Here is a 13,191-nt window from a genome sequence, read left to right as displayed (position 1 = left end):
GGGGTGTTGCTTGGGGTCAAGAGTTCGAGACCAGCCTGACCAACATGGTGAAACCTTGTCTCTAATAAAATACAAAAATTAGCTGGGCATGGTGGCAGGTGCCTGTAATCCCAGCTACTTGGGAGGCTGAGGCAGGACAATCGTTTGAACCTGGGAGGCGGAGGTTGCAGTGAGCTGAGATCACATCACTGCACTCCAGCCTGGGTGACAGAGTGAGATTCCATCTCAAAAAAAGAAAGTTACAATGGTAAATTTTATTATACCACAATAAAAAGATTGGGGGCGGGGGGAAGAAAAGAGCGCTTGTTCAAGATCATAAAACTCCTAAGTGGGGAACAGAGACCAGAAGGCAAGCTGACCCCGAAGCTAGTGTTGCTGCCCTAGCAACATGGCATCTCTCCAAATGTACTACACAGGCTCCTTCCCTTCATCAGCCCTCTTCCTACAGGCCCTGGTATCATTTACTTTTTCTTTTAAAAAAAATTTATTTTGAGACAGAGTTTTGCTCTGTTGCCCAGGCTGGAGTGTAGTGGTGCGTTCTCGGCTCACTGCAACCTCCACCTCCCGGGTTCAAGCAATTCTCCTGCCTCAGCCTCTTGAATAGCTGGGATTACAGGCATGTGCCACCACACCCAGCTTATTTTGTATTTTTAGTAGAGATGGGGTTTCACCATGTTTGTCAGGCTGGTCTTGAACTCCTGACCTCAGATGATCCGCCTGCCTCGGCCTCCCAAAGTGCTGGGATTACAGGCGTGAGCCGCTGCACCCGGCCTTCATTTATTAACCTCATTTAAGCAAAAGGAGAGGGTGTTCCCATAGGCCTGTAACACTGGAACACAGGGAGCCGTGACTTCATTCTCTTTGTTTCTAGTGAAGGAAACTGAGACAGACTTAGCACCAGGTTCTGCCAGCTACCATCCAGTTGAGGAAGGGAGGGAGTTTGTATTAGGAGATGTGTACCTGAGTCTACGAAGTTCATACGAATATACCAGAGCTATTACATTAAAAAAATTTTAGGCCAGACACGGTGGTTCACATCTATAATCCCAGCACTTTGGGAAGCCAAGGCGGGAGGATCTCCTGAGGTCAGGAGTTCGAGACTAGCCTGGTCAAGCAGGCAAAACGCTGCCTCAACTAAAAATACAAAAACTTAACCAGGCGTGGTGGCACACACCTGTAATCCCAGCTACTTGGGAGGCTGAGGCAGGAGAATCGCTTGAACCTGGGAGACAGAGGTTGCAGTGAGCCGAGACTGTGCCACTGCACTCCAGCCTGGGTGACAGAGCGAGGCTCCATATATTAAAAAAATAATAATAACAATAAAAAACTTAATGGCTGGATGAGCTGGGCTACCAAAGCAGAAAGATGTGAAGGCCAGTCTCTCCAAACCCCTGAGGAACTAAGGTTGTAACTGGGGGAGGGAAGGTGCTGGCTCCTGGTCAGGAACGTGGGTTCTGGACCCAAAGCTTCACCAAGAGTGGCAGCAGTGGGTCCACTGCCAAATGGGGAGGAGAAGACACCTGGATTTTCTGTCCCTCATCCAAAGGGTCAAATGAGTTGATGGGGCAACTCTCTTACTCAGGAAAGTAAAAAGTGCCAGACAAAACCAAGGTGTGACTCATGTTATTTTTGGATGAATTTTCCATTTTCTAAATCTAATTTCCTTTGTGAACTGTACCATCGAAGGTCCTCCCGGGCAGCAGGAATCACCTACAAATCCCTGATGGAGGTAGGAGAGCTGGGGGGACTTTTGCTCAGGACCATTCAGATAATCAGGAAGGGGATCTGATGAGGAGCCTGTGCAGCAGTAGGGCAAGGAGAAGGAACTGGAGAACAGAATCAGGTCACTCCCAAACTATGCACTGCACACCTGCCTCATACACCTCTTCCAGCCTAGCTGCTGATTCCTGATTACAAAAAGAGGAAAGTGTCTCCTCTGGACCACCTGTTCTCAACCAGGGGTGATTCTGCCCCTCGGAGGGTATCTGGGCAGGTGTGAGACAGCAGGGATGGTTACAATGGCAGGGGGTGCTATTGGCACATGTCGGTATAGACAGTGGTGGTCAGAGATGCTGCTTAAACTTCCTACCACACACAGGACGGCCCACCTCAAGAAGGTGGCCCAGAGTGTCAACAGAGCCAAGGTGGAGAAACCCTGCTCTGAACACCCCAGCCAGAGCTTCGCTTCCCCAGAACTCTGGAGAAGCAAGGCTCCAGCTGTAATGCTCACCAGCTGTATCAAAGCAACAGCTCAATCTGAAATGAAATGGGCCCCACTTGCCAATTCCTCCTCTCGTAAGAGCAGGCGCTTCTGGTTTCATGCTTTCCACTGGCTTTGTCTGATAGAGTGGTTTGTATAAAAAGGCGGGGATTTTAAACCCCACAGAGATGTGCTTTCTCCACAGGCAGGTCCTGAGGCCCCAGGCACAGCTGGCCTCCTCTCCGGGAGCCAAGGCCTCACCTCTTGGCCATGCCTCTCCTGCCGCAGCATGACGCCGGGTTTTTAATCTGCTCTCACCAGCCTAGCACGTCAGATTTGAGTGATGTCACTGTTCTTTTAACTAAAACCAATAAGCAGTCCAGCCACTCTCATTTTCAGTGACACCCATTTTGGTCCATTTTCTTCCCCTAATTCCAGACACCCTTAAAGGAACATGAGAGGCAGCAGTGTGAGGAAGAAGTCTGCCTCCTGGAGTCAGGTCTGTGCCCGGGGCAGGTTAAGGGGATGACCATGCCCACAGGGATGTTGCTGTAAACATGAGTCAACACATGCAGAGTGCGTGGGGCTGCCCCGCAGGCTCAGGGTGAGAGCCAGCTGTTGCCACTACTGATGCCCATGAGGGACTCAGCTCTGATTCAGCAACTGCTAAGCAAGCAGGTACATTTCTTTAGTGTTTCCATGAAAAACCGGATGGTTTCTGATTAAAGCTGGTTTTCTTTTGGAAATAAAGCAGCAGCTCAAAATCAGCATTTCATAAACAGGAGTTGAGGCAGACTATGTTGTATAATGTTAGTGTTACCTTCAACTGATTTCACTGTATCGTTCATTTTTATATTTAGAAAAATGCTATTGGAGAAATAAGGCCCCGCTAAAACACAATGAACAAAACCTGTCTGGAATCCAGAGCTGCAGTCAAATGGGTTTAGGACGAGCTGGCACAGCCCAGGTGTGCTTCTCAGCCCGGGTAACACTATACATACCTTGCTCCCTGTGAGCTGTGCAAGGTGAGGTTTCAGGTCTTCTCCGATTACGGAATAAATTGCCACCAAGCAAAACACGCTGGCCTTGCGCACACTACTTTCGGTGTTGTCGTAACCCTGGAGAGCCAGAGGAACACGAAAAGGAAACCAGATCAAAGATTCAGTCCCTAGCCAACATCTCATCAGCATTTCCACAAATGCCCTCCGAGCTCAACCCTGGACTTGTCAGTAACAACCAGGATAGACCTCAGCCCCGCAATGGAATCCAGGACAGCTTTCACCCCAAAGAGGTCACAACTTAGCATCAACAGAAACTTGGTTTCTGGGGCGCGGAAGCAGGAGGGTGGCGAGTCCCAGACTGGTCTCTGCGTCTGCACAGGCACCACCGTGTAACAAGCTGCCATCCAAGAAACATTGCAGGGGAGAGAGAATGAGAAAAGGCAAAGAAGGGGAAAGAGCACTTGCTTTGTTCCCATTTCTCCCAAAGGTCAAGCAAATTTCCCTGTGAAAACGCCTTTCAAGAAATGAACATCACTCGCTCTTGTGAGCAAACCCTTCTACCCTCCAGGAATTGCTGGGGACCGTCTGGTCCCACAGCCTGATGTCCGCGTCCCTTTGCAGCTGGGCCTCCATCTATCTGTCGGCCTCATCCTGGCCCACACCCAGCTGGGGCTACCTGCTGCTGTTCTCCAAACAGCCTGGGACTCTTCAGCCTCTGTGCCTTTCCCTTGGTTTGGAATAATCTAGTCCTCAACAGTTAAGTGTTTAATCCCCAAGCCAAGCACCCAGCAAACAGCAGCAATGATTAAAAGTGATGCTGACTCCTCTCTACCTTTCCCCAGTGAAACTCCCTCGCCAAGGGCCAACTTGAACCCACCTCTTCTATGAACCCTCTCTCCCCGACCCCAGCCCGGAACCACTTCTCTACTGTCATGGAGCCCATGGTGACACCTGTCGTTGTCTGTGTGGCTGCACAGTAGGCTGAAAATCTTCTGAGGCCGTCCACACAGTGGAACACAGCTGCTTGATGCCAGTCTGTCTCACTCACTGTCTCATGCTTAGAAGAGTTTCAGTAAGTATTTGTGTGCTGCATGAGACCAAGGACCATTGTTTGATGTACACTCAATGGCCCACCTCGCCCAGGGCTGCGGCTACAGCAGGTGTGCAACAAGGGTTTGTTGAAGGAATGGACAAAAAAAAAATGATCAAAATATGTTTATAGTAAACAGAAAGTTCATTCTGTGAGTCGCCAGGAAAGTCTTCTCAGTGCATTCAGGAGAGGGGGTGAGCTGGAAGCCGCAGAGGAGGCTGTAAAGTGTCCCTGCCGCATGGCCTCACAGGTCCTGCCTGGTTGCCAGTGAAGGAGGAGCACAAAGCCCTTAAACATTAGTTCAAGTTAGGCAGCCCCACCCAGGCCGGGGGCGGGCCCCACCAACACGCAGGCCTACCTGCAGCAAGCCTGGGATGATGTCGGCGAGGAGCTGCAGCAGCGACTCCTTGGCGATCCTCTCGACGACTTTGGTCTGCATCTTGATGGCAGCAAGGTTGATGGGGTAGTCGGCCGTCTGGATGATGGGGCAGAGCACCTTGATGCACTGCTCCGGGTGGATGGAACTGGCCAGTGTGGACGCAGCCTCCTCAGCCGCTCTCACCACCTGAAACGCCCAGTTCCCCCAGAGAGTGAGCTCCACAGGCCACACGAAGCAAAAGATCAAACATCGCTTCTGATTTCAGAGGCCAAAGGACAATGACCTCACTCAACGTCAGACGACAGCCATTGCTTCGCCTGGCTCAATTGTTAAAGTAAACACGGTGGTCTGCAGGGTGATTTTAAAGGGGAGTGTGGGCCATGGAAAGGCAGGTCTGGGGGATTCTGGCAAAAACCTTAGAAAAGTGGTAGTCCAAGTGCAGCCCCCCGTCAGCGCCAGCAGCAGTGCTGGGAGCCTGTTAAAAATGCAACTTCTCAGGCCCACTCAGACCTGCTCACTCAGAGGTGGGCCCCAACTGAGGGAGGGGGTGCAGCGAGCTGTGTTGGTAAGTATCAGGTGATTTCTAGACACACTAAAATTGGAGAACCCCTGGCCTAGAAAACTAGGACCTGAATACAGAAATGCTTCCCAATGGCTTGTGGGACACCTACAACTGGAGCATCTGGAAAGAAGCCTGGAGGAAATCAGTGACTTCAATGCTGGCACTTCCTGGAAGAGGCCCACCTGCCAGGCAGTTGGGAAGGCACAGAGAGAAGCCCCTGAAAGGGTTTTCCTGAGGAATCTCTTCTGGAAAGTTGCTTTTCTAGGACTCTGTACTCACGATGACCCCTTTGCCTTCCATTTTTCAGGGAGGTACATGAAATGGCCGTCTCATGGTCAAAGGAGCAGCCTCTGACCTCTGGAGGGCCACAAGACCCTCTTGTAATAAAGATGGAAGCTAAATGCAAAACCCAGTGAGGAAGAAAGAAGACAGCAGAAGGCCCGGTGGAAAGAGCCTGGGCTTTGGGCTCAGGGAGCAAGTCCCCGTCACGCCAGTCCCAAATGCTAAAACTCCATGTCCTCATCTGTAAAACAGGGATGTCACAGAGATGAATGGTAAGCAGTACTCAAGATACAGTAGTCAGTAAAGGATGCTTCCTCCTATCAGTGGCACAGAGTCCACACTGTATAAATGACAGATAAAGACAGGCACCAGGCTATACGCACAGGCATTTTCTTACAAAGTACAACTGAACTCAAACACTTTCCGCCTACTGCCTGCCCTGGCTGGGCTGGTCATTCCATCCAGATTCCTCTCTGCATTATGTTCTGCTACTCAAAGTAACTCAGCTCTAACTTCATACAACAAATAGGTGAAGATCACCAGCCACAGCTCCAGTCACCCCAGCCCTTGTGACTGAAGTAAGGCAGGCCCATGGAAACAGCATATGGATCATCTGGAAAGCTGCTTCTAGCTATGGGCATGGAGGGGGTGAAGAAGTCTGCACAAGTCAGGGAGCATGGCAAATGGACAGGAGGCCCACAGAGAGGCCACCTGAGCTGTGTAGCAGACAGGCCCAGGGCTGGGCTCAGAGGCCATACCAGCAGCTTTGGGTCACTTTGGGGCCCTCACTGAGGCTCTCCTGGGGCTCTGGGAAGAGACTGTGGCACAGAAGAGGCTCGGCTTCACCTTCGGCCCAGGGCTACACTGCCGCACGAGCACGGCTCACTTCAGGGAGTGTGCGTGAGTCCACGCTGTCAGCTCTGCTCTGTGGAATGGCAAAGGGAAATTTTTCCAACTAGACAGCTGAGTACATCCCATTCATGATGGACATGTTTGGGGCCGGCCGTGTTGCTGAGAGTGGGTTTTTCATTACAAAGCCCCGTATGAGCTTTGGCTACTCACACCCACTACCTGACACTTATCACTACAAAACTCCTGGAAGAAAGTGCACCAAGGGTTAACGCTGCTTCTCTCAGGGCGGTAAGATTATGGGTAACTGTTTTCCTCTTCATACTTTTTAGATAGAAAAATTGCAATGAACATTAGGCTAGTGCAAAATTAGTTGCAGTTTTTACCATTACAATATAACCTTGGTAGCAAGGAAAATGTATTCCAGAAAATCTACCTGAATTGTGTGAGGCCAGGGAAAGCTGGCAGCCCAGCCCTGGCTCAGGGTGGAAGGTGGCAGGGCGGTGCACTTGAGGAGCAGGCTGCGCCTCATTGGATTCCTGAAGGGAACCCCACCCCGGCATACAAGGAGGTGCTCCGTGGTGCAGCCAGCACCATCATCATGACTGCTCCTGCTGACCTCCCACTCTCTCCATAAAGCCCGTCCGCTGAACTACAAAACTCACCATCCCTCAGATGTGGCCGACACACACGTCCCAGCCCCTGCCTAGGCCTCCCTATCAGACCGGTGACACTTTTCCCCCAACTTCTGTTCTTCTGTCTGTGACACTCATACGGCACCACACGCAGACGGCTTTGTATTTTTGGTGGCATTTCCGTGTGTGTTTCTTCTTGCCAAACAGCTAGGAACTGAAACATTTCTGTCATACCTAAGTACCCACTAAGCTGGGCATTTACCAGGAGTTTAGTACTTACTGAGGGACTGATAATTCATTCTCCTGGCTGTCCGAGACTATGTCCCACTTAAAGAAGCCCTACCTCCCTCAAGTCTTTCTTGTGGAGGCCTTTTGTACTTTCTCTGGGAGGACCCGCTAACTCCTTGCAGCGCGGAGGAAAGGCTAGGAGTCTCATGAAGTAAGATCACCACATCCATCACCACGTAGCCGGCACCCTAGAGTGAACACACTGCAGCCACCTCTGGGGCCTACACCGGGATTATGGATGAATCCCTGATGGAGCCCCGGGTCAGCATGGCTTAAGGGTAAGTACCGTGTACAGGTCACAACACCCAAGATTCGCCTGTGCTCACTATGTATGTGAAGGTTAGGCTCGAGGACAAAGCACTGTAGAGAGGCAATTTTATTTTAAAAGTCATGTCCAACTCTCAAGCACCTGACAGGATTCTTTCCTCTCATTTGTGCTCTGTGTGGACGTTTGTTCACCCAGCACTGACCAGGTGCCTCCTGTGTGTCAGAGACTGAGCTCAGAGCTCTGGCCACAGAGCTGAGGACTGGGCCATGCTCTGGTGGTTCAGGGCAGAGTGAGGGTAGTCTATGCAGAGGGGCAGCACGAGGGTGCGGAGACCCAGGAAGGAACCAGATGGCGGGGACCTGCTACCTGATGCACTTCCTGTGGGTGGCCAGGATTAGACGGGAGGAGGAGGGAGAATGGATGTGTGCAGAAGGCTACTTTGGTGTTCTGCGGGCCTTCCTCCAGCTCAAGGGCCCTCGGCCATGCACGGCCAGCCTACCTTGCCTCTGCCTCATCCACGAACCTCAGTGAGCAGGCCTTCCCTTGCCAGCCAAAGTGTTAGACTCAATGCTGATGGCATTCACTGCATGCCACGAACGTACAGGAAGGAGCCTATTTGAAGAAAGCCCACTGTGATTTCTTTTTCTTGCCAATTCAAACTCCTGCCAAAGGTAGCTTTTGCCACACAGGTCACCTGAAAGCAGAGTACTGTTTGGACCCTGGTGTGTACATATGACCTTTAACTTTTTTGCCCCGACAAGGGCAGCCTCCAGAGTTAGATGAGCGCATTCTCAGCCTCTGAGGGAAGGACAGGAGACAAACCTTAGTTCAATCCTCTGGCAAAAAACCTCCCTGGTCTGAGCTTCCATTTTTTAATTAAAAACTCCTAAAATGAGGATTTTATTTTTATTGTTTTGAGACAGACTCTCACTCTATCATTCAGGCTGCGGTGCAATGGAGTCATCTCAGCTCACCGCAACCTCTGCCTCCAGGTTCAAGCGATTCTCATGCCTTAGCCTCCCAAGTAGCTGGGATTACAGGTGCCCGCCACCACACCCGGCTAGTTTTTGTATTTTTAGTAGAGATGGGGTTTCACCATGTTGACCAGGCTGGTCTCAAACTCCTGGCCTCAAGTGATCCACCCACCTCGGCCTCCCAAAGTGCTGGGATTACAGGTGTGAGCCACAGCATCCAGCCTAAAAGGAGGATTTTAAAGTATCTACTTTGACAGTTATCTGAATTAAGAGAGACAAGATGTGAACCAGCTTGGTATATTTCAGCTACAAAACACATGATGGCTAAGCCAGACATGGAGGCTCCCGCCTATAACCCCAGCTACTTGGAAGGCTGTGCTGGGTGGATCACTTGGGCCCAGGAATTTGAGACTAGCCCGGGCAACATGGAGAAACCCCATCGCAAACAAAAACAAAACACAAGCTAGGTGTTGGTGGAGGAATGACACCAGAGTGGAGCTGAGCAGCACAGGTGCCACCAGAAGGCACAGCCGCTGAGCCGGGAGCTCCCAAGTTGCTGGGGATGGGGAGTGAGGGGGCCAGAGCTCTGGGACCCCGAGACTCCACAGAGGGCCAGTCATCACACTGAATGTTCTAAGAATGGGTAACACTGGTAAGCCAGCTCCTTCCCTGGGGTCCAGTGCCAACATCATGACGGGCCTGCCCTCTCCAATGACCTCTAAGATGCCAGAGGCTCCTCAGCAAGGCTTGGCTCCTTCCTGCCTATGTGGTGCCTCCTCTCCCTGCCCACACCCTGCCCAGCCACATCTCTATGTCCCTGGCCAAGTCACCTTGAGGACTTACTGCAGCACAACTCCCAGGAAGCCTCATCATGTGTACGCTTCATTTTATCACTGCAGGTAAATATTTTGCTGAAATTTTCCCTCCCACTAGACTAAAAGTTCCTTGAAGGCAAGATCCCATCTCAGCCATCTTTCTATTCCCCATGCCTGGCACAATGTCCAGTATATACCAGGTGCTCAATAAATAGCTGAACTACTTTCCCCATAGCGTGGGACACACACACACACACACACACACACACACACACACACACACACAGAGACAGGGTCTTGCTCTGTTGCCCAGGCTGGAGTGCGATAGTGTAATCATGGCTCACTGCAGCCTCGATCTCCCGGGCTCAAGAGATCCTCCTACCTTAGCCTCCAAGTAGGTGGGATTACAGGCACGCATAATATTTTAAGTTTTTTGTAGGGGTCTCAGTATGTGAGATGGGGTCTCACTATGTCAACCAAACTGGTTTCAAATGATCTGCCCACCTCAGCCTCCCAAAATGCTGGGATTACAGGCATGAGCCACTACACTCAGCCCAGCGTACATATTTTTAATGCTCATGACTCACAAAGTCACATCTGGAGCATGCCGCATTGACTTGGATTTACACTTTTCCTAAGGAGCTAGCATAGAAAACTAGGAGCACGGCAGGTTATCTACAAATGATCAGCTTGGGCTGTGAAAAAATCAACTGTACAAGGCCCAGAGAGTGCCATTCCAGGTGACACACTGGCAAAGCAACAGACTAGTTCTTCGGAAAAGAGACTTCAGCTCAGGCTTTGCAGTCACCAGCTGTCTGAGGAGGACTGCCGTGTTTCTTGGAAGAGCTCCGTCAGGTAATGGGTTACCTCAGACGGGGTGCTCTTCTTCCTCCCCCATTTGTGCGGGTCCCGAGGGCATCTCTGAATCTGTGTGTGTTTGGGAGAGCCAAGCACGTGGCTGTGCGCCTATGTGGCTGAGTTACACATGGCTGAGTGGATGGTGGAAAGTGGAAGGAGACAGTCCCTCTCTTTTCTAATCTGGCCCAGCAATGAAACTATGCTCAGAAACTGCTGGCTTTCTACTGTGAGAAATCACTGCACGAGTGTCCTAACACACCAGCCTGAAAGCTGAGGAACTTTTAGGCCTGTTTTTAAACCTGGAAAAAGAAATAAAAGGTCAGGAAACACTGGATGATTCTGTAGCGTATCAAAGTTAGAAAGCCCTGATGCACAGGAGTCAGTATCTGAGGTCTCCCGGGAGGTGGGAAACAGCTCAGTGGGTGGAAAGAACACGGCTCTGGAGACAGGATTCAAGAGCTGGCAGCGTTGCTTTCCAGGCTTGACAGGAGCAAGCTAAGGCCTCCTGGTGCTCTTTGGGTTGCAATGAGGATTAGTGAGACCAGGCAATCGACTGTGGGGTTCATGGTGAGAACTCGCAGTTTTCCTTCTCTCCTCCCCATCTCCCGCACTCTACTGCCATTCAGGTTAAAGTGAATTATTACCCTACAGGCAGCTGCTGGGAAAAAAGGCTGTTTCAGATCTGCTGTGCTGAAACCCAAACCCAAGGAGCCCTTCATCTTACAAAAATCCAGGAATTCTGGATGTGGCCTGCAGGAAGCATTTGGTGAAATTTATCTATTATTTTATTTTATTTTGAGACAGAGTCTTGCTCTGTTGCCCAGGCTGGAGTGCAGTGGCGCCATCTTGGTGGAAGCCTCCTGGTTCAAGTGATTCTCCTGCCTCAGCCTCCAACTAGCTGGGACAACAGGTGCACACCACCATGCCTGGCTAATTTTTTTTTTGTATTTTTAGTAGAGACAGGGTTTCACCATGTTGGCCAGGCTGGTCTCAAACTCCTGACCTCAAGTGATCTGCCCGCCTTGGCCTCCCAAAGTGCTGGGATTATAGGCGTCAGCCACCACGCCCGGATGATCAAATGTATCTAACGTGGAGGAGGGCTTTGGTTCTAAAATGTCTGAAAATAAAGTCAGAAGCTGCACATTAAGATGGGTAGTTTGAGGCCCTCTTTTTCACTGGAGTTACAGCAAGTTTCCCAAGACAGACGCTGGTTTTGGCAAGGCAGGTATGTGTTCTCAACTTCCCTCTATATGCCAAACCCCTGGCTTTGGCAAGCTGCCTGAATCAGGGTGAACTTTAGGTTTTGCCCCTGTGTTCTATGTAACATAAGAAGCAAAGATTATAAATGTAAGCAAACAGAGAGCAAAAGTCAACATGGGTAGCAGAAACAAAGGAAGACAATACCACTTAGTACACACGGTGGCCAGAAGTGGCAAGGATTTAGAAAGGGGTGAGGGACTATTCAAAGAGGACAGGATCAAAAAGCCTTCTGGGTTATAATCTGCCTTGAAGTCATCAAAAACTGTTCCAATTCTGCTACAGTCTCATTAGAAACACAGGACTCCTTCCCCTTTCAGAGTCAGTGAAGTAATAGTGTCTAGCTAAGAAAAACGTAATTTTCACATCCAGCTTTTTAAAAATGGGATTATTACTCAGAATACTGGTGAGTGTTTGCTTAAAGGTTTCTTTCTTTTAGCACATAAAGTTTTCAAACTTTGGATTGCATGGTTTAGGGTCACAGGGTTGTGATCTGGCTCTGTCACAGACACACCAGAATAACTGGTTGAGCCAAAAAAAAAAAAAAAAAAAAAAAAAAAAAAGCAAAGGTCCAGGAACAACAGTGGCTGGAATCAAAGAACTCTTCATAGTAGATGTCCTGAGCGTAGCTCCTCAATCGTGTGGAAGCTAAGGAAGAGTTTAGCGCCACCTTCTGGGAAAGGCCAGAAAGACCGTAAAAAATTGGATTGACTATGAGTTTAAATATCCACCAGTAGACTGGGGAAAAAAAAACGACCAATGTCCCAGATTGGCATTGACATGGTCCTGAGATTTACAACAGAGTGCCAGCATGGCCCTGAACCTGGGACAAGAGTCCTCACTTAGCTAGGCTCAGTACCAGTGGGAGGGGAAATAAAAGTTCCAGGCTCTAAGTCTGGAGACCTGAGTTTTGGCTCTGGTTCTGGCACCAACTAGCCAAGTGAGCTTGGGGTAAATTTCTTCATTCTCTATGCCTTGGTTTTCCTCATCAGTAAAATGAAAGGGAGAACCTAAATCAATTATTTTAAAGGTATTTCAGATTATGACATCTTATCATCCAACTCTACCTGATGAGTCTCTTCCCCTGAAAAATGTGCATGCACAAAATTCCAAGGAACTTTGAAGAGCCTGAGGAGTAGTGTCTATATGAAATGACCTCTAACAAGACAGTCATCACATCCTTGCCTGGAAAAGTAGATTCAGGGCAACACAATGGACATCTTCAAATGTGGTCGGGCTCTTACGTGGGAGATTTATTCTGTTCTACTCTAAGGGGTAGAATTAGGGCCAACAGGGCAAATGATGAGAAGTGGAAAGAGTGGCAGAGAGTCCAGGAGGTGGTGTGTCCTGCTGTCCTGGAGATGCTGCAGAGGCTGGGCTGGCCTCTCAGGAGGTGCTCAGCATTAGATGGGAAGCTGGGCAGCACGTGTAAGGCTCCTCTTCGGCATTCTAATTCTGGTATCCATCTCTAAACACCCATGGCATTTCCTAGCCTAACGCGGACAATGTACTGGCTACCCTAGCTCAAATATGGACGGATTCCAAACAAAGTAGTAGCCAAAAGATACAAGTCGTATTTTGGCTGGTGTTTTAGAATTTGCTCAATTGCATTTAATAGCTTCTTAGGTGTATTTAGAGAAATGCGGTTGTAACTGCTTTATGTAGAATTTTTAAAACTTGACAATTGTATTCAACATCAGTCTACTTTCTTCAATGGAAGAGTATAAAAAAGA

General features: G+C 49.7%; 1 protein-coding gene across 6 annotated transcripts in view; it reads right to left on the bottom strand.

Annotated features, from left to right (window-relative positions):
* Nucleotides 1-13,191, bottom strand: part of CLASP1 (cytoplasmic linker associated protein 1) — a 333,527-nt gene that overhangs the window by 4,485 nt on the left and 315,851 nt on the right. For all 6 annotated transcript variants that reach the window (XM_011983419.1, XM_011983418.1, XM_011983417.1 and 3 more), the window contains 2 exons: nt 4,650-4,856; nt 3,202-3,318 (listed from right to left, as the gene is read on the bottom strand). In XM_011983419.1, the coding sequence (XP_011838809.1) occupies nt 3,202-3,318; nt 4,650-4,856 (324 nt within the window). The remainder of the gene's footprint in view (nt 1-3,201; nt 3,319-4,649; nt 4,857-13,191) is intronic.

The sequence above is a fragment of the Mandrillus leucophaeus genome, unplaced genomic scaffold (assembly GCF_000951045.1).
Source record: "Mandrillus leucophaeus isolate KB7577 unplaced genomic scaffold, Mleu.le_1.0 Scaffold25, whole genome shotgun sequence".
Taxonomy (NCBI): domain Eukaryota; kingdom Metazoa; phylum Chordata; class Mammalia; order Primates; family Cercopithecidae; genus Mandrillus; species Mandrillus leucophaeus.
The sequence above is the reverse complement of the archived record's forward strand: the minus strand, read 5'-3'. Positions and strand labels throughout refer to the sequence as shown.